Source organism: Vicugna pacos, chromosome 7, assembly GCF_048564905.1.
Source record: "Vicugna pacos chromosome 7, VicPac4, whole genome shotgun sequence".
NCBI lineage: Eukaryota > Metazoa > Chordata > Mammalia > Artiodactyla > Camelidae > Vicugna > Vicugna pacos.
In genome coordinates, this window is record NC_132993.1 from 61,250,728 (window position 1) to 61,271,758 (window position 21,031).

At 38.9% G+C, this 21,031-nt stretch overlaps 1 protein-coding gene across 1 annotated transcript in view; it reads right to left on the bottom strand.

Moving 5' to 3' along the window:
• COL1A2 (collagen type I alpha 2 chain) overlaps positions 1 to 21,031 on the bottom strand; it is a 35,101-nt gene that overhangs the window by 566 nt on the left and 13,504 nt on the right. The window contains exons 16-51 of the mRNA XM_006207628.3: positions 20,959 to 21,012; positions 20,349 to 20,447; positions 20,174 to 20,218; positions 19,968 to 20,066; positions 19,466 to 19,519; positions 19,200 to 19,307; positions 18,785 to 18,838; positions 18,454 to 18,552; positions 17,486 to 17,539; positions 16,926 to 17,024; positions 16,486 to 16,539; positions 15,937 to 15,990; positions 15,732 to 15,785; positions 15,412 to 15,465; positions 14,385 to 14,429; positions 13,104 to 13,202; positions 11,837 to 11,944; positions 11,122 to 11,175; positions 10,136 to 10,189; positions 9,368 to 9,421; positions 9,217 to 9,270; positions 9,014 to 9,121; positions 8,598 to 8,651; positions 7,673 to 7,726; positions 6,523 to 6,684; positions 5,697 to 5,804; positions 4,919 to 5,026; positions 4,467 to 4,520; positions 4,273 to 4,380; positions 4,074 to 4,127; positions 3,580 to 3,687; positions 3,052 to 3,105; positions 2,821 to 2,928; positions 2,221 to 2,479; positions 1,639 to 1,823; positions 711 to 953 (exon numbers count right to left, since the gene is read on the bottom strand). Of these exons, the coding sequence (XP_006207690.1) occupies positions 711 to 953; positions 1,639 to 1,823; positions 2,221 to 2,479; positions 2,821 to 2,928; positions 3,052 to 3,105; positions 3,580 to 3,687; positions 4,074 to 4,127; positions 4,273 to 4,380; positions 4,467 to 4,520; positions 4,919 to 5,026; positions 5,697 to 5,804; positions 6,523 to 6,684; positions 7,673 to 7,726; positions 8,598 to 8,651; positions 9,014 to 9,121; positions 9,217 to 9,270; positions 9,368 to 9,421; positions 10,136 to 10,189; positions 11,122 to 11,175; positions 11,837 to 11,944; positions 13,104 to 13,202; positions 14,385 to 14,429; positions 15,412 to 15,465; positions 15,732 to 15,785; positions 15,937 to 15,990; positions 16,486 to 16,539; positions 16,926 to 17,024; positions 17,486 to 17,539; positions 18,454 to 18,552; positions 18,785 to 18,838; positions 19,200 to 19,307; positions 19,466 to 19,519; positions 19,968 to 20,066; positions 20,174 to 20,218; positions 20,349 to 20,447; positions 20,959 to 21,012 (3,216 nt within the window). The remainder of the gene's footprint in view (positions 1 to 710; positions 954 to 1,638; positions 1,824 to 2,220; positions 2,480 to 2,820; positions 2,929 to 3,051; positions 3,106 to 3,579; positions 3,688 to 4,073; positions 4,128 to 4,272; positions 4,381 to 4,466; positions 4,521 to 4,918; positions 5,027 to 5,696; positions 5,805 to 6,522; positions 6,685 to 7,672; positions 7,727 to 8,597; positions 8,652 to 9,013; positions 9,122 to 9,216; positions 9,271 to 9,367; positions 9,422 to 10,135; positions 10,190 to 11,121; positions 11,176 to 11,836; positions 11,945 to 13,103; positions 13,203 to 14,384; positions 14,430 to 15,411; positions 15,466 to 15,731; positions 15,786 to 15,936; positions 15,991 to 16,485; positions 16,540 to 16,925; positions 17,025 to 17,485; positions 17,540 to 18,453; positions 18,553 to 18,784; positions 18,839 to 19,199; positions 19,308 to 19,465; positions 19,520 to 19,967; positions 20,067 to 20,173; positions 20,219 to 20,348; positions 20,448 to 20,958; positions 21,013 to 21,031) is intronic.

A 21,031-nucleotide genomic window follows, 5' to 3' on the forward strand; every position in this document is an offset into this window, starting at 1 on the left:
TATGCATTAATATATACTTACATATAAATTATATATTATATAATATTATGTATAATGAATCTTAGATACTATATTAACCACTTTTTGGCTCGTGTCATTCTGAAGATGTGTGTCTCAGATCAACAAGTTTATCTTTAAAACAGCAACATCGGGGTGTCTTTAGCAGGAGAGGTTTCCTACCAGTCTAATTTTATTAAAAAACATTTCAATGAATACTCCAAGTGGTTTATTTAGACATTATCATTTTCAGGATCTGTGTGGTGGGGAGAGTTGGGTGGATATGCAGTACTACTGTTATTTTAAACTTTCTTCTATTTATTGCATTTTATAGAGAAAGCATAAAGAAAAACTAAATGTAGGCCATACTAATAAGTAAAATAAAATACATTTAACTATAAATTATAGCTTGGACCCTTTTAACCTCAAGTAATTGTAAGTTTTGGGCAAACATCATCATTTAAGAAACTCACGTTAAAAGAAAAACAACTAACACATGGACATAGTGTATATTTCAGTATTTTAGAGAATTTCAGAAGGCAGGATCTTATAAAAATACTCTGGTTTACCATCTGAATTTAAACAAATACATTTATGAAAGAAAAATCAAATAAGTTAGTTTCTCATTCGTTGGTTCATTTAATGGTCTAAGCTAGAACTCCACTGTCCCACTACCAAAATAAATGTTACTCCCACATTTCACCATTACTTACAGAGCAGCCATCTGCAAGAACAGTGTAAGTGAACCTGCTGTTGCCCTCGGCAACCAGTTCAACATCATTGGATCCTTGCAGAATGACAGCCTTTTTCAGGTTGCCAGTCTCCTCATCCAAGTATGCAATGCTGTTCTTGCAATGGTAGGTGATGTTTTGAGACGCGTGGTTGGCCAGCAGGCGCATGAAGGCAAGTTGGGTAGCCATTTCCTTGGTGGTAACTCCTTCAACATTATATTCAAACTACAGAGAATAAGATGGAGTTCTCATTAAGTGAAGAAGGACTCAGATACTGATTCAGTCAACTTTAAAAAAATAATCTGGTATAGGGAGGAATGATGATGGACTCAGATCTGAACTTGCACTTTTAAAAGAAACTTATTTCACTTGTCTTTGAAGTATTAGCTACCTAGAAGGAACATAGGAACCACCAGACTGAGGCAAGTCATCTCAAAATGCAAAATGGTACCTATTTCAGATGAGGCCTCTATTATATGTTTCTTTTTTTAAAATAAGAGAGCAAGTAGACAGAGACTCAGGTCTCTTTATTTTTCTATAATTCCTATCAGTAGGCATTTAATAAGGTTGGTGAACGTTTTAATTACAAGTTCAGAAAAGTTCATGTCCTAAAAATATATGTGCATGGGTACTAGGCTATATGCTGACCAATACTCCTTCACACTAAACGACATTAGTCAGCTTCTCTGGTGATTATCAGTTAAGTCATTTGAATAATAACTTTGAATTGTATGGGTATGTCCAATCAATCCATCTTTAATGTGCAATCCAGGATATAACTGAACCCAAGAACAGAGCACGTTCTCTTAATAAGCCCTAGGTAGAGAACTAAAATGTAAATCATTAAAAAGCAAATAATCCTAACAAAATATTATTTAGTAGGAGAAGGGATGTTTGTAGGATTCCTTACTTGGGTACCACCATTGATAGTTTCTCCTAACCAGACGTGCTTCTTGGCCTTGGAATCTCTGTACCAGTTCTTGGCTGGGACGTTTTCAGGTTGAGCCCGGATGCAAGTTTCCCCAGTAGAGAAATCACAGTATACTTTGATAGCATCCATAGTACATCCTTGGTTAGGGTCAATCCAGTAGTAACCTTTTAAAGAAACAAGACCCAGATCATAAAACCTCTCATTGAGTGGAACACAGGTTCTAATAATTATTAATCAAAGCTTTTGTTTCCTATAAGTAACATTTTTGATTGCACTATTATAATGTCTATCCCACTTTAACAGGAAGAGTGTACTATTTTCAAAATTAGACAGTTTCTCCTCTCCTTTCCATGAAAATCAAATCAGGGTACAGATTTACTATGAGAAGGGCAAAAATATACATTATCAAGAGAAGCTTGAGAATAGGTGTTGGTTGGGAGAAGAAAATGCTTCATTAAGTAAGGTATGTTTCACATAATTTAGTTTTTACCCAAATACTTTTGAAAAGCCAACTGTGATAAGGGTCACGAAGTGTCAGTCTGGTTGGACATCTCAACCTACCACTGCTCCATTCTGGGTGGCTGAGTCTCAAGTCACGGCATGTGCGAGCTGGGTTCTTCCTAGAGCCTTCTGGAGTAAGAAGGGTCTCAATCTGGTTGTTGAGAGATTTCAGAGTGGCATCAACTTCATAATCCTTGGGTCTGAGAGAAGGTGGTGAGCGAGGCTGGTCAGCCCTGTAGAAGTCTCCATCATAACCAAAGTCATAACCACCACCACTTGGGCCAGGAGGGCCAGGAGGACCAGGAGGGCCAGGAGGGCCCTGCAAAGGTGAAAGTGAGAAAGAGGAGACTTTATATTTGGTTACAGTGAGAGACATCAATGACAGCTGGTTTTTAGTTGAAATTTAAATAAAAGCATGTTCTAATAAGTTAAAAAAAAGTCAAGTTTATGTAAATAACAACTTGCTTCCAGACATACTTGCAGGGGCTTGTAATGGGCTTAAAGAGCTCATTACATGTAGACAATTTTTATATATTGTAGAAAACACATGGAAGTGAGGGGACTACTTTAATGTGTTGTTATAATTGTCTTGGTTTAGTCTAAAGAAAATATTCCCTTAGGTCAGTGATACCCTTTATTATTTCCCAAAATCATACTTACAGCAGGACCTTGGCTACCCTGAGAGCCACGAAGTCCAGCAGGTCCAACTGTACCAGGATGTCCACTGCGACCATCTTTTCCAGCAGGGCCAGAAGGACCAGCAGGGCCCTAGGGAAGAAGTACACTAAGTCTGTGTGAGCCAGCGAAAACCCTGCAAGGGAGCAGAATCTTGAGGCTCAGTGCCTGCCATGGACTCTGTCTCAGAGATATTTATCTCTTAGATTGACCTACCCTAGGACCAGCGGGACCCACAGGGCCAGGAGCACCTTGATCACCATGATGACCCTTTAAAGAGAGAACAGGAAAAATCACACTCTCAGAACATGTGTCAATAAACAGATTTTTTTTTAATTGAGTGGAAAACTTTAGTTTCAGTGGACTATGGATTGAGAAAAGTTGAAAATGTAAAATGGGGCTCTTTTCTCTTACTATGTCTATTACAGTCAATTATTTTTTTCTATGAGCTATTTCAGCAGTGCAATATTAGTCATTCTTCTAATTATATTTATTTTAAGTGGGGTTGAAGGACATTGTTGCCAGGAGATTTTAATATATGTATATTTCTATCTCCCTTAACCCTCACCTTTTCGTGATGGGATGAAATAGCTTTATCTCTGAGCTATGGAGTTAGCCAGAGAATGGGAAGTGAATAAAATGTAGGACATTTTAGAACAATAACAGTGAAGTTTAGAGGAAGATCATTCTGAGTTGAAGGCCTTTAAGATTTGTATACTTGCTAGATGTCCACATTTTACTTACAGCAAGACCAGGAAGACCTTGCAATCCATTGTGTCCCTTCAAGCCAGGAAGACCTCTGGGCCCTTTATCACCAGGCTCTCCCTTATCGCCTCGAATACCTTGTGGGCCCTATAAAGAAAGAGAAGGACAGATAGGAAATTTACCTCCTTTAAAAAAATGACACACACTTCCCTACAAATATTGTTAAGTCTTTTCACAAAGGTAATTCAAGACATGCAAAGGTCTAAAAGCCATGTAGGTGTTATGCCTGTCTCTTCCCTTAATCTGCTTTAGTTGAGCTTCTATAAAGTGGCTAGATCTTTATGATTATTTAATACAAATAAGCAGAAGATATTTGAAACAGAAGAGATTTAAAGCTATTTGCAGCAATTCTCGACATGGACTAAATTAAAAAAAAAAAGTCTAGCCCATATACTATTTATTTCCTTAATGGACAATCTGGACTGATCTTTCCTAAATGTTGATTTGTACAGAAATCTTCACCATGTACATACACTAGGACCTCTTGGACCAATGGCACCAGTAGGACCAACAGAACCAGCAGCACCCTGTGAATTGGAAAATAAAAACACAGTTTATCAGCCAAGCCCCCAAATCCTCCTCCCTAAACCCCACAGTTCCCAAGTGTGGAGAGGTCAGAAGTGAAGCCTGTTGAGGATGACAGCATTAAGGGACTGATATTTACAAACTTACAGGTTCACCACGGTTTCCATGTTTGCCAGCGGGACCCACAGGGCCTTGAGGACCAGGCGCACCCACAACACCAGTGGGACCAGCGTTACCAGGGTAACCACGTTCTCCCTACCAAAGGCAAAATGAAGCTTCAGTCAATCTGGCCTGTATTTTAATCCCTTTTAAGTTAGAGAAAGATGAAGAGGTGTACTGACCTTGTGTCCAGGTTGACCATCACGGCCTGGGGGGCCATCACTCCCAGGGTTGCCCTGTGAAGATACCCCACCAAATAAGGCACTTAGTGAGGCTGTGTAGCCCACCACCCCCTGTAGTTCAGCTATCTGCTTTCATTGCTCCCAGTGCTCAAAAGAGAACCCCCTTTTCATGTTGTTAAAAAATAGGAACAAGAACTTGCTGACCTAGATTTTTTTAGAGGTGTTTTTTAGTATTTTGGCCAACTTGAAGAATGCTATTTGAAGACTCATTCCCTAGCCCAAGTTATTTTTCATATTTTCCATACTAGGAGTGATCGGTATATGTAGATATTGTGGAGAAACAGACCATTTTGTTTAGAAACTTGGAACAAGAGAACCTCAGCTCAGGATACAAAGTTGTACACAATGAAATACTGCTGAGTTTTATTTTACAAACCAAATGTTGGACTCACATCACGACCAGCTTCACCAGGAGCACCATTGACACCAGGACTGCCCACACCACCAGGGGGACCACGGGCCCCAGGTGGGCCTGAAATGCCAAGAGGACCAGGTTCACCCTAAAGAGACAAAGGAGACAAAACAACATTCCTCTCGTTGGACTGAGTGCCACTCTCACTCTCCCAAAACAATCCTAGCCAGGAGATTACAGTTTCAAGAGAGAAGGTAAATTGAAAGTGAATGGGCCACAGAATGCTACGAAGTGTCATTAGTGTCATCCTTGTCCTCCTCCTGCATACTTAGATGGTCAGCTTTGTGTAATTTTGGAATCTATACAAGATGAGCCTTGTTTCATCCAATATTCCAAGTAAAATGAATTCATAAAGTTGAGAGAGTTTATGGAGATGAGATGGTTGCTAGTTGCTGTCACATATTAAGTTTAATGGAATGATTCATAACTTCCTGAGTTTCATTCTTCCAACAAGATAAATGATGCCAGCATTTCATATTGCAAAGGAGTAAATGCAATTAGAGTTTATATCATTCTTAAGCATGTAAAAAGAACAAAAATCATTCTGCATAATGTTAAGCTGTGTCTTTATAGCATGTGTCTAAGAAAGGTGGTATTAAAGCTTCTTAGATAAGTGACATGTGATCTGTATAAAGAAAATGCCATGAATAAAAAATCTTAAGTGGAGTTATTCAGTGATCAATCTGTCACACTTGAAGTGGCAGCTTTTATACTCTTTTATTATGTTAATGAGAATAAGAATGGTGTCAAACACTCACCACAGCTCCAGCAACACCTGGTAGACCACGTTCACCTCTTGAGCCTGGGAGACCCAGAAAACCAGGAGCACCAAGAAGACCTTGAGGACCTGGGGTGCCAGGAGGTCCCTGAACAAGTATAAAAATACTGAGTATTACTGATAAGACCTTTGGTGATAACACAGGTTTGCTTGAGGATTCTGAGAATGAGTTTACTCTCAGTTTAGAAAAGGATAGTGACCTCATTAGTAGGACACATCTTTGGCTGTTTTTTCTCTAGTGAAGACAGTGAGTTTACATCTTTGTACCTGGTTTCTCCTTGAGACCAGTGGGGAAACATTTAAAAATATGTGGTTGGGATTAATGAAAGCATCTTGGAGTGAGGGAATAGAGGTTTTATAGAGTTAATGCTGGGAAGCAAATTTTGACATTGGCTTCTAACTGAACCAGGTGTAGTAAAGTCATATTTCAGAGTAGGAATAATCCTGGACAATGCATGTTTAAAAAATTTGTAGTTTACTGAGATTGACTAGGTTACAGTAGGATGACCACAGCAAGAGATTCTGTTTTAATCCCAGAACCAGTAAAGAATCCTCAATAGCTTAAAGGGCTCTTTTGCTAAAACAGTTCCCTCAGTTATTGTCACCCCATCTGTCTTCTGAGATGCCTTCTGAGCATCTGCTGAAGCAATAACACCTCAGTATCTGTCAGATTTCCTGGCTCAGCTGAGCTCTACTTGAGAGCCTACAACACTCGTCAACAAATACATGCCACTTGAAGATTTGTATAAAGGCTTTGTTTTAATTCAACACAAGGTTTTAAGAGAGAGGAATTTGAAATCACTTACAGCAGTACCAGGCTCTCCAGATGGACCCTTCTCACCAGCAAAGCCAGGGGGGCCAGAGGCACCTGTTTCTCCAGCTCGACCAACTGGACCTTGGTCACCACGAGGCCCCCGAAGTCCTTCTTTACCAGCAGGACCAGGCGGCCCAGGGGGGCCAGAGATACCCTGTAAGCAAATGTACAAGGTCATTACTTTGTGTTAATCATCATGGACCTGGACGAGAACAGCTGAAGTTCTAAATATTAAGGTGCAAATAGTTTGCAGCAACAAAATGATATCCTGGTCAAATTGGAGAAGTGTTTAGACCTTTTAACAATCTTTTCTTGGAGAAACAAGCAACTTTCATCTTCCTTCTCCTGAGGCTGTAATAAAGTGAACAACTGAGGCAGAGGCTATGGCAAATGCCTGTGAGAAAAAGCAGTGCTGTGCTACCGGTCACCTGGCATATTGGAATCACAGCTATGTATGTAGAGTTATAAGAGTTAGCTGTAAATGAAGGGGACTTTGGATTTTGGAAGATTCTGCTTGTTCCTTTTTGAAGAAAGCTAATACAGGCATTCTGTTCATAATTGAGGAACCACATATGCTCTCAACTAGGTTTAATTAAATGCCTACAGGGAATGAAGATTTTTCTGTTATGAACCTGTGAAAGGATTCCAAGAAATCAACATCTTTGCTATTTTTTTCCGTGAAACCTTAACTGGAAGACTTAATCCTTGATAATTAATTAAATTCTCTTGAGTCCTGACAGAAGAGTCTGAATGAGAATTAAATTAGAGGCCAAACCACCTTTAAATTCAGGAACAATTATACTTTTAACAACAGAGGCAGAATGTTGGCCATAAAGGGTAATTCGATATAGCAATATCTGATATGTGACTAAAACCGTTAGTCAAAGAGACCATGCCCCTAAACGAGGATAAGAGGACTTGTGTTCACATGACTAAAACCCTCTTAAACTGATATTATAAAATATAATTTGTGATGACTTTTGCCTAAATGGTTCAGAAAAACTGATTTCAGATTAGGAAAGTAATAGCAAAATATTAGTAGCATGTTTCTCATAGAGAGTTTCTTACCAGTTTCGAACTAGAGACCAGGTCTTTTGACTAGAGAAAATAAATGAAGACACGTTTTGAAGTGATTTACTTACAGAGGGTCCAGGAGGACCAGTCCTTCCAGCAGCACCAGGGAAACCAGTAGCACCCTAAGAACCAAGCACATTAAAATTTCACAGTCAGCACCAACTCCAGGAATTTGGGCAAGATGAAAATTTCTCCTTTGGCAATTCCTCAATACATGTGACCAAAGATGGATCAAAGAGTAGGTAGTGGCATCCTCATATAGGGTATTCTATAACCAGGCCTTCAAAGACCCTCCATCTCAACACATCTTTCTGACTGGCATGCCCCAAGTTGCAGTGCCCACATTTTGCATTAAGGCTCTGATAGTCCTTTCTGAAATGCAAACACATTACCTGATGGTTGTAAAAGCAAAAAGATAAAACACTATACCATTACACATTGATATGTGTATGTTAATAACTCTTAACCACCTGGCTGGGTGCCAAGGGAATGGACACCAAAGAAGAAATTTTGTTTACAGAGGAAGGTGCAACAAAAGACCAAGGGTATTAATTGCTGTCCAATGAGAGAAGGAAGGAGGGAGCGGAGTTCATTCCTGGGGAGCTTTGGGTCTCTAGGGAGTCAGTGTGATAGCACTGGACACCAAGGGAAAGGACTTGGTCAGGCAGAAGAAAGGGGGCATCAACAAAAGGACTAAAAGTATCAAAAAAATATTTTACTTATTTCATAATTAAACTACCTGAGGTTAACTTTGGTGGTTATCGCAAATGAAGTGGTAGCAACATACAGTACACTAAGTTCTGGCAGGGATTAAGTTAATATTCCATGAACTTGCCCTTAACTTCAGTATCAGAATTTCTCTGAATAGAGTTAGTTTGAATCTCAAGACTCTCCTTATTATAGTCCAAACTACCAGAAATTTCCAAACTTTCAAGTTGTCGCTAATAGATCCTGAAGAAAGAAAAATGATCAGAATCTGTTGTAAATACTCACAGGGGGGCCGCCATCACCACGACTTCCAGCAGGACCAGGGGGGCCATTTGGACCCTAAATGGAAACAAAAAAAGATGGAGTCAAATCACAAAACAATCCTTATAAATGTTACTCTTTTCTTCAAAGGAATCATTCCTATGTGTATTAGAAGCAAATCTAGACATTAAAAATGATTATATCTGTGTTATATAATCAAATGTCCTTACTCCAATATTACCACCATCATGGGTTTATCAAAGAAGTGAAATAAGACAATATTTATAGAACTTATATTATGTGTAAAGCTGCATGCAAATGTTAACTCTTATTTTAAAAATCATCTTCTATCCAGCATGTTCCTGATTGATTTATATTGAGTTATAAGGTTTCATGGGTAACTGCACAGGCTGTGTTGCCTACCAGTGAATTCAACTTACAGATGGGCCAGCAGCTCCAACAGGGCCTGTGGGACCAACAGGACCATTTTCACCCTTGGGCCCTTTGGTTCCTCTCTCTCCTTTAGCACCAGGTTGACCAGCAGCACCCTGTTGGAGATGAACAGTTGTAGTTCAGGTATTCCAACTCACTCTGAGTGCTAATTTGGGTTTTCTGAGATTAACCTTTATTACATGATACTCACAGCAGGACCAGCAAATCCATTGGGGCCAGCGGGACCAACCTCACCACGTTCACCCTAGGCAGGAGAAGGGATTTTGAAATGTCTTAGCAATCTTAGATTCATCAACATCTAAAAGCTATGAGTGTCCAAAATGACCCAGGTTTCTACTTACAGGGCTACCACGAGGACCAGCAGGACCAGCAGCACCAGCAGGACCAGCTTCACCCTATAAGGGAACCAAAAATGAGTTTGCTAATGTGACTCACATAGATGCTGAAAGAGGTAGGAGGGAGAGGGAACAGAGGTAGACAGTGGGCTCTTGTCAGAGTTTGCAGTTGCATCCGAAGAGATAACTAATTCACATCTGACAGAGTAAAAAGAAATGGGTCCTTACTCTGCTTAATGTTGTATTCATTTTAGGGGTTGAAGCCGTATTGGTCATACACTTTCAGAAACGCTGTAAGTCAGTGCCCACAATACCAAGAGGAGGACATTTTAATTTTTTAGATGGACACAGGGCTGATCGATTTGCTGCAGTCTGTGCAATACAATAAATATGGTCTATTTTATGTAGATTGTTCGATGTGAAAGGGGCACACCATATATTTTATTGATTTTGTTTTTTTAACAATTGAAGGCTTTGAGAAGGCTCAGTGCTTTAGGATAGTGTTAATGGGCAACCCCAAAAGACTTCAAAGCAAATGATGGGGATTAAAGTATAGATGAGATACCTGGCACATCTATAGGAAGGGAAAGAGAACTTCAGACACACAGCTTGTGTTCCCTGCTGCCCCATCATAACAGATAGGTTTTTAAATAAGTGGGCTTTATACCAAGCCATAAAAATGAATTGCTGGGGCTCTTTGGGGCCAGGGTGGCTGAAAATTTTAGATACTGATATTGGCTCAGAGAGTTGCAACTCAGTGAAATGCATGCTTACCCGGTCTCCATTGGCTCCAGCAGGACCAGGGGCACCTACAGCACCAGGGGCACCCTAGTACCAAGAAGAAAACGAGTCTTCTTATAACATCCCCATACCATCAAAAGTGACTCTTGTCTCTTCCCTTTGCTGTGCTTATGCAGTGACTGAACACTTTCACTGGATATTCTGGGTGGACATCAAGAAAGCCTTTGAAGCATTTCAGTCCTCATTATCAAGACTATTAACAACTCTCAGCATGAGAGTACCCTAGTTGTGAAGGTTTTGGAAATGTCTAAGTCATGGCAGATTAGGAACTGGGGAAATCTGAACTCTGTGCTCTTGTAAAAATTTGCTGGATAGTAGCAAATGAATAGCCTTGTTTAGAACCATTAGGACCGTGTGACCCAGAGAAAGGGCTATTATGAATGTGCCACCGGGAGTTAACAGCAACTGAGGGAGAGGTGAGAAGAACCAAAGTAGCTTAGAGCCAGGAACAGCCATGCTGCCAAGATTCTAGGTAGGATTATTTTATCTTTATGGGGTTATTGTTGGCATCTCCATGGCATTAACAGTTAATCTTCAGGGCTACTCTTTGAGTGATAAATTCTTAGAGTATACATTTGAAAAAATAGGACCTTGTTAAGAGGTTCTGGCTTCTTAAAATGTAAGAGTTACTGTTTTTCCTAAAGCCCTATAATAAACAATCATTTAATGTTCTATTAAACCTAGAGATTTTGAATTGTAGTTTGTACTTGGTATATAGCTAACACTAAGGAAGGTAGAAAATTCAGGCTATGATTTTCAGGGGAATAAGTCCTATTGAATTTTTCTTTTGAAACATGTAAAATGATGGTATATTATTTTAATGAAATATTCTTTTACTAAACTGAACCCTTCTTCTGTCAGTTAGATTTTGGAAAGCTTCCCAACTCAAATTGAGTGAAATGTAAAAACAAACAAACAAAAGACCCAACAATCTTAAGTATAAACAGAATTCTACTCACACGAGCACCATCTCTGCCTGGGCTACCAACGTCACCTCTGAGACCAGTTTCACCCTGAAAGTATAAAGCAAGAGCAACTTTTTGTTTCCCAATCAAAATTTTCAATTAAAATTAATCTGAAGTGTTTTTATAGAAGATGCTATAATACCTTTATAATACCTTTAGTAATGTCTTGATTCCCTACCATTCTATAAGATGTTGAATGAGGAAAAAAATAAGGAAAAAATAATTCAAGGCCCTTTCCAGATTAGTGTTAAATATTCTCTTCTAATTTCCGTACACTCTCCTGAAGCATAATCAAGCAAGGTACAGATTCACGTGGACAGAATTATAAGGCAACATCACAATGGGCTTCAGTGCCTGATCACTCTTACGGCATAACTAATGCAGCAGCACGGTTGACAGCTGTTCAATATAGCTTCTTCCCATTAATTAGGGCAGGCTAGGCATTATTGTTAGTGGCATTAAAATGAGCCTCATGTATTACTCAACACCATCTGTTTGCGTGAAATTCCATGGTAGCAAGGAATTTTGCCAGATTAGTGAGTTTAGAAATGCGTAGGTGCTAGAGGGAAATGTGTATAGATAGATATCAAAATGCTACCAGACCACCTGCCAAGAATTGTAAAAGAAAAAAAAGAGGTCAATCTTGTGCAGCCTTCTTTGCTAGCGTTCATCAACAATATGTATTAAGGTCCAACACGGAAAAGGGTACCTTTTCTCCCTTGCCTCCAGGTATGCCAGCAGCACCCCTCTCTCCTGGGAGTCCACTAGGACCAGATGGACCAGCAGTGCCTGGAGCACCAAGCACACCAGGTTCACCCTTGAATCAAACATATGTGGAATCAATTATTTCAGTGGTAAAAGAAGAAAATGAAGAGTCAAACTCTTGAAGGATTCCAATTTAAACATTTAATAGAAAGAATTCTTGCCTGCTTAGAGATTCAAAGGAGGCGTACTGAAAGGAGGCAGACTATAACAGACAGAGATGCTGTTAATGACAAGGTAACTAAAGAGAAGAGGATAGTGATAGTGGGTGGCTATGATTTTTCTGTAACCTACTCCCATCCTCTTAAGTCAGGCAAGGAAAAGAAGAGGGTAGGACAATGGGAGGCGAAGAGTGAAAAATGTTTGCCCACAAACATTTCTCAAGGTTAAGTCTCTTAGCCCAGACAGGAAATATGGAAAGAGATCTCATCAATTGGGGAGATGTTTGTATTTTAATCTTCTTAAGAGTGGGGACTATAGCTTCCATTTTTCTATAAAACCTTACAATTCCACATGCTTAAAACCTGTTGACTAGCTTCTGAGATAAAACCTTTTGAAAGTACTTTCTCACAGAACCAATATTTCATTTCTTCTTTTCTCCCTCTTCCTTCTTTTTTAAATTTTTCCAATATCCTTCCATATACCAAAATAGCTTTTTATAGCTAATCTTTACATTGTTTTCCCTTAACGGTAAGAATCAGAAGTAATATAGGTTGCCTTCTCTTTATTGTGGTTAATCTATTTTTCAGAAACGTATTATTCCATCTATTTTAAGATCTAAACCACAGATTCTGTTCTGAAACACAAGTTTTCAGGCTTATATTTTTGGGGTGAATGTACTGTCCAATTAATTTTTGTCATCATGAATTTTCTTATAAAAATGTAGGCTACTTTTTGAAATTTTATTCTGTGAAGTAGGATGTTGAGGAGGTAAAAGTTTATTCTCTAAAAACAGTGTCCAAATGTATATAATGTTTCTAGATTAGGACAAAAATATAGACAGTATGATGAGAAAAGAGTGAAAACCCATACTAATTCATTTATGTATATAGAGCACTAGGGTTTTGCTTCTTTTGGAGTAATTCAGATTGTCATTTACTGAGATGGAAACCATCACAAAACTGAAAGTAAATTAAAAAACGGAGAAACAATTCATTTACTATTGTAAAGGATTCACTTATTCTAGAGTATACTGGGCTAACGTAAAGGTTTACCTTGTTCCCATCAGGCCCTGGGGGTCCAGAAGGACCTCGGCTTCCAATAGGACCAGCAGGACCGGCAGCACCACTTTCACCTGGGGGACCGCGCTCCCCCTGCGCAAAAGGGATAAGAAAAGTGTTGTGCGTTTGTCACTTTCAGAGATACGTTTTACACATCAGAGTTCACACTTGTTTAGGTTTTGAATCCTGGTTCTGCCATTTATTAGCAAAATATAATTATTTTTCCTTAATTTCTGTACTAGTAAAATGAAGGGATGGGATGAGATAATCTCTAAAGTCTTACTCAGCTCTAATGTTCTGTGGCTACAACTCCAAAATTTGTTGCTTCTAGAGTATAATATTCAGCTTTTAGAATTCACTTCCTTTTTGGGGGGGGTCTTTTTTTTTGATAGATCCATAGGTAAAAATAGTTGCTAGTTATGCATAGTGTTCAAAGGGAAAGATTGCATAATTTTAGATGAATAGCAATGGCAGGTGTAAATAAGATTAGATATTCCTATATAAGTGCTCTCTTTATACAGTTGCATGCAATAGTGATGTAACAAGTATTATAGTTAACATAGAATATATATATGAAAATGTGTGTGTATTTGTATGTGTCTGTCAATTTATCAATCTATCTAAACATCTCCCAATTTGCGTGTAAATACCACTACAGCATGGCATTCTTTGGTCCAGAATATTTAACATGTAAGTCCACACTGCAGCTGTTTCACAGGCTCTTGTTATGACTTGGTTTTATGGTGCTATGTTTCTATGACACTAAATTTGAGTACCCCCACTATGTGGCAACTAGCCATATAAAGGATACTTTAGGGGCCAGCTAATCATTCCGGTTATTCTAATGATAATAGACAAACTACAACAATTTTTTTAAAATAAAAGTAGGCTCATGCTTTAAACTTTTAGACTTTGCACACCAACACACATTACAAAAATGGACTTTATATCTAATTAGATATTACTTTTCTTTAGCTCAGGCCAAGCTACTGTCATAAATATATCATACTTGTCTATATAAATCACTGAATATGATACATATATTAGTTCATTTATGTTTCTTATAACCATGTGGTTTTTGAATAAGAAATATGAGCAATTAAATTTAAAAAGCTACCATTAATTTAGAAATCAAATGTTCCCTACGGATTATGTTTGACTACAGAAGAGTGTCAGGAACTTGTTGCAAGACCATCAGTAGTCTTTATAGGAGAAAGCACTACTTGTTTTAAAAGACACATTGCCAGAAGTTTATGAACATTAAGTAGCACTTACTCTTGGACCAGCAGGACCAGGCAGACCAAATTCACCAGGGATACCCTAGGAAAAAAATGAGAATAAATCAAGTGTGAAATTAATGCATGTTCTTTAAATCCACCTATGATTATGATATTTAGAAAAGTTTTAGAAGCGTGAAATAAAGCCATGTGGGTCTACCTACATGAGTGTATAAGTATATAGGCTGTTAGGAACAAGAGAATTTTCATCAGTGTATGAAACAATACAAAAAGTGAGAATTCCACTAATGTTAAAGATATAACTGTCCTAGAATCTGGTATCAGAAAATTTTAGTTTCTCATTATTTAGTTTATTGCTTTTAAAAAAGTAACAAAACAGACCATCTCCTTTGATAATATGATAAAATGATGAACAATATCAGACATTGCCTATTTTTATTTATATAACAGACTGCTTTCTTAATAGAAATGCTCATATTCTGCACATTACCTAGTTAATTGTATACCCAAGTGTATCTCCTTTATTACTGACCAGCTGTCTCCTTAATGTGCCCCACTGTTGACAAAGGAGACCAGGCCACAGAATGTAACTGAATTGAGGCACATTCATCACAATTACAGAGAAAATGACTCAGAACTCATGCCCTTATTGTGAAGAGCAGTGTCATGTCTGAATGCCAAGAAAAACATTAAAAGCAATTTTTCAGGGTCTAGTTTGATAGAAAATCAGTGCATTTACTTTTTCACTATGGAGAGGGAAATAATTTGTACCTTAACATTACCAAGAACAATACAAAAACTAAGGCTATTAAATGGCATGTTCATTGATATATTTTACTTCCATAAGGTGGTGTTTCATTCAGTCCTTAAAACAAAGTAATTTGAATGAAAATGAATAACTTGGTTCATTCTCTCCATCAGTACCAACATATGTATAGAACACTATCATTAACATATGAAATATGAAGTTTTCTTTTGCATATTTATAACTGCACTGTGGTAGGGTGTTCAACAGCGGGTAAGTCCTAAGTTTAGGTGAATTTACTATCACTTGTTTTACTCACCCTTTCTCCTGGTTTGCCAACTTCACCAGCTGTCCCTGCGGGGCCAGGCAGACCCTAGATGAAAAACATACAAATCTCAATCTTATGATTATGTTTGGGTGATTTACTAATGATTGGCTTTTTGGGAGAACTAATATCAACATAATCACTAAGTATTGTGTGTTATTAAAACATTACACAAACGTTTGTCTTAAAAAAAAGTATCCTTTTTTGTTTCAGTTCTGAAATCATGTTCTGTGTGGTGAGGGCAAGTGCTAAAGCAAATTTACAGCTGGATAGTTTGACCAAAGGCAGTAGTCTGTATGTTTTAGTTGACTTACCTGGAAGCCTGGAGGCCCAGCAGGACCCTGTTCACCTTTCCCACCTTGCACACCCTGAAAGTGATAGGAAAGATAACATAAATAGAGAGATATGCTACTATTGCTGTTCTGCTACATAAATTTTGGACTGGAAAAGAGATGGTCATTTTTGTGGGACTAGATTCATTTTAGGGCAGAAAAGAACAAGAGTGGGAGAAATACTCACCTGTGGTCCAGGAGGTCCCTGAGCACCATTGTTTCCGTCAGGACCTGGAGCACCCTAAAATGTTTAATGGAAAGACTGAGAGTTACCTGTGATTCAGACAATTTAAAATGTCTCAAAGCCTACCTCATGTGTGACTTCCTCAAAGCAAAGCTTGTCATTTTAGCATGAATTAAACTCAGTGTGGGTACCCTGCCGAGGTCCAAATACTACCTATCCACTTTTAATATGGCTCATGGGAAGCCCATGGATGGAAGGCATTTATGAAGGCCAGAGGATGCTACTAGCATATTTATACCTTTTAATCACAAAATGAATTAAATAAAAACCAAATGCATCCATTAATATTTTTGACTTAGTATACATTCTGATTTGTTATAAATCACTGCCTTGTAAGTGTGGCTTTAAAAAAAAGAAATTTTGTGATGACAGAAGGACCCTTGGGGATGCCATTTTAGAAAGAATGTGATGGAATTATATCAAATGGCCTCAAAAGATGTATATCCTATATGAATACTATGTGGATAGGTCTGCAAAGAAGTTAGCGCATACCCGAGCACCAGCAAGACCAGCATGACCTTTTTCACCATGTTTGCCAGGCTCACCCTATAATAAACATAAAAGAAAAACATACATTTAATGTCAAATTAACCGTGACAAGTTTAAAATGTTAATTTCTTGCTTTTTTTTTTTTTTGGAGATTCCTAGACCTTGACTTCTGTTGTCTAAGGCATGATCCATCATCACACAGCAACATGTACAATAAAGTACACTTGTGTCTGTGGGAGTGTTATGACTCAGGATGTGGATTTTCAGCAGGAGTACAATGATACATTGGAGGTCAACTTTTAATGAGGTAAGTGGCTTGCAATTTTCTTCTGTTGAAAGGAACCCCTCTGAGGTGGAGTGGACTGAAGCAGGAGTGAAATAATAGAGTTTTGGCAAAATGAGGCAAAAAGTGCTAAGGGAGAGAAGGTTGTGGTGATTCTTACAGCGGGGCCTTTGGGTCCAGGGAATCCGATGTTGCCAGGCTCTCCTCTTGCTCCGGCTGGGCCAATTGGTCCAGGCCTGCCATCAATACCAGGGAGGCCCTGAAATAAGAGTTTATTTAAAGTTCACTCAGTTAACTAGGGTCTCACAGCCTCCAGCTTGTGATGCTGCCATGGAATAAAACAGAATCATTTTCTGAATGCATAGAGCTTCCTGTATAAAGTGTCAATAAATTCTGAATCCATTTTCCTTTTCTAAATAGGATGTCAGTACACACACAGCCAAGTCATTTCATATGCACACAATTCCCTCTTTCTGCTCTCTTTTCATACCCTTGTCACCCTCTTCAATTTTCCCTACCATGTTTTTCTTTTTCCTTCTCTCCTTTCACTTCTGTGTTCATTTGGACTCTGTAATTGAAGTCTGTTACTTTTCATTCCCAGATATGTATGTGGCTGATACTTATTTTCAACATGTTAATATATAAATAAACTACAGAATAGACTTGATAAGGCTGCAACAAGCGACCTTGAAAATGTAATGGAAAATGAGCAATACTTACCACAGGACCTTCTTTACCAGCTGGGCCAATATTTCCAGGGGAGCCAGGAAAACCCTATAAAACAAATAAGTTTGCTTTCATATTGGCACTTTAACACAAATACTCAAGGTTCCAATTCATTAAAATCTCACAAAAGCACTTTTCTTTCCTACTTTTTGTTTGTTGCCTGGGGCAAATTATTAGGGGTATTAGCCACTAGCTGGGAGGTGTGAAAAGATCTCTGAAATCTTTCTCCTTTCTATTTTTCATGCTTTTCCTTTTATTGAATTTTAGTGCAACTGATCCATCTAAAGATATCTCATGAAACTGTCGAGCAGTATACTATATGGGCAAAATGTATCATATTATTTACCTTATAATAGAAAACCAAATACTTTCAGTAAGCAATTTTCAAAGTGGATTTTTTTATTGCTATATTTGGTGTCTTTATTACTTGTTTATGGTACAATTACAATGATACTCATCCAAAAGAGTTAATAGAGGCAAAAAATTGCTCTATTGCTATGGATTAGAGTGTCTACAGATCTAAAGGTCATTTCTCCATAGCTCGTGTGTTGCTGAATACATTACAGCACTTTGTGATTGCTGGGAAAATGATTCGCTTATGAATCTAATAAACTGATAATGTATAGTCCTAATACGTTTCATGAACACCTTATATAAAACTCACAAATTGAGATAAAAGATTCATACTGATAGGAGAACCAACCTAATTTGGATATATTAAAATGAATTTATTCTTCAGAAGACCTCATAGCCATTGTATCAGGTAATAAAAATGAAATTTATGGGCTAACCAAATTTGTCAGAATATCTACTGGGTTTTGATAAATTAAAAAGCAAACCATCAGCAAGTCTAGTGACAAATTAACTTTTGATGTTTTATTGTTGTCTTCAAATATTAATCATCCTTTTAAAAAAGGAAACAGTGCCAGATGTGTCTTGCTCAGAATCAGTCTGAAACTTACTCGGGGTCCCATGAGGCCAGGCTCTCCAGGGCGACCAGAATCTCCATTGGGACCTCGCACACCAGCAGGGCCAGTTGCACCACGACTACCAGCAGGGCCCTATTAAAAAGAAAGGAGAAAGGAATATATGTATGTATATGCATGACTGGGACATTGTGCTGTACACCAGAAATTGACACATTGTAATTGACTGTACTTCAACAAAAAAATTTTTGTTTAAAAAAACAAAAAACAAAAAAAGAAAGGGGAGGGAAGGATGCCAGAGTGAATGGCACAGCCACCACCAGAAGCATCAAGTTCCTTCTCAGGAAGTGGGTAATGGACAACTTACCATGACACCAGCTCTGCCATCAGCTCCAGGAAGACCACGAGAACCAGGATTTCCCTGTAAGAAAGTACATGAAACAGAAGAAAATTGAAGAAGATCCTTAAATCAGGTAGGGCAGAATTTATTGAAACATGGCATGCATGCAAGAAATCTTGATCCCCTTAAGGGGAAGATACATTTACAAACCAAGCCAAAAAAATTCATCCAAACACCGAAGGAATGTGTAGGGGAAACATTCTGCGAAAGTAGGTCAACCAGATCAATTTTATAACATATCAAATTGAGAGTCAGTGATTTAACAAAGCAGGTGGAAAGCAGATGCTTCCTTCATCTAGAAAAAGTACTCAGTGATTCTGACCAATTCCCAATGAAGGGGTGCCTCTGGCGTGTCTGGGCGTCAAGAGCATCTGGAACCTACTCTCAGCCCAGGAGGTCCTGCGGGGCCAGGGGATCCAACTTCACCAGTGGGGCCTCTCTTTCCTTCTTCACCACTGGGACCAGGAGGACCTTGGGGCCCAGCAGCGCCCTATTTAATGAAAGAAAACAAAAGAAGGGGACACGGGAAAAATAAAATTTATGTTCATATCCAGCTAGAGAAAAAGTAATAACTTAAAAAGGTGAAAGTATAACTTTTTGGATTGAAAAAGTGGTAACTCCGTAAAATTGTGTTATAGAGCTACTTACGGGCTCGCCCTTGTTGCCACTCTCTCCCTTGGAACCAGCCGGACCAGGCTCACCCTAGGGTCCAATACAAAACAATGGTCAGGTGACAAACATTTGACTCAACTCTCTCATAGATAAACATTGGGAGCTATGTATGGTTCAAGGTAAAGAGAGCTCCAATTCTCTAAGAAATGTGCTCAGTTCATATTTAAATGACTTATAGGGGAATGATCTTGGTTGAAAGGACAAGACTGATATTATAGAAATGTGCCCCATAGACCTCTGGGTAATGTTCTAGGATAGCAGGAGGGGTGTGTCTGTGTATGTGTGTGTAATGGAGAGAGAGAGAGAGAGAAAGAGAATACATACATGTGCATGAACTTATAGAAGAAATGAAATACAAACTAAAAATGCAAAGGAAAAAATAAGAATGATAAAATGACAAGAGGAGGTCTAAATGGGGGTGAAGTGATGGTAGAGCTGATATTTCAGGATGATGAAAGCATCGGCAAGTACCACTTACAACAAGTCCTCTGGCACCAGTAGCACCAGCAGCACCAGTAGGGCCAGGAATACCACGGGGTCCAGGGAGGCCAGGAGCACCAGCAACACCGGGCAGACCCTGGGAAAGAAATGCAGCATGGACCATCATGAGGCAATTGGCAGGAGAGACAGCATTCATTAAAATGCCTTTAAAACCACAGCAGCCCATTTTAGCCATATACTCACAGCAGCACCCTTAGCACCAGTAAGGCCATTGGCTCCAGGGTTGCCCTGTGAGAAAAAGGAAGGAAGAAGGATTTAAGTTCCTAAGGAGTATTTCTGTTCTTCTTTGACCCCCTACCTTCACTGTTTTTTTTTCCCTTCCTTCCACTCAGTGAGGTTAATGACAGTGATTACTTACAGGAGGTCCAACAGGGCCAGAAACACCTGGAAGACCCACTTCACCACGGGGACCCGCAGGACCAGCAGGACCAGGGTTACCAACAGGTCCAAGTTCACCCTAAAAGAGGGAATGACACTGAGGCATTAGTAAATAATGAAACAGCATGTCTCTGTTTTTAGGCTACCAAGTTTTATGAAATGTCTTCAGAATTGCAATAATTTCCCTTAATCTGGTTTTGTACCACAAGATTTGGATTTGTGTTCCTATTTTCCTGGCCTGGTTCTGCCGTTGTGGCTACCATCGCTATCTTCAGCTATCTCTGTCTCTCCAGGGTGGAGACTCGGTTCTCAGCTAGTCAGTCTCAACTAACTTGGGAATATATCCCAGAGGGGCCCTGTGAATCTATTTCCATGTTGCCATCTATAGCCATGCTCATAGTGTTCAGGTACAGAGAGACCATCTATTTCAAGCTCAGAGTTGAGAAAACTGGTCATTCTATATCCATTTTGAAGGGGGGATTACTTAAACTGCCTGTTCTGTAATTATCTATCTGCAAACACAGCCCCTATCTTTCACGTCACAATAAAAAGTTTATCAAGGTAATGACAATGGTCATTAGTGTGTTTACCTTGGGACCAGGAGCACCTGGGAAGCCTGGAGGGCCAGCAGACCCAATGGGACCCTGAAATCAAAGTAGAAGG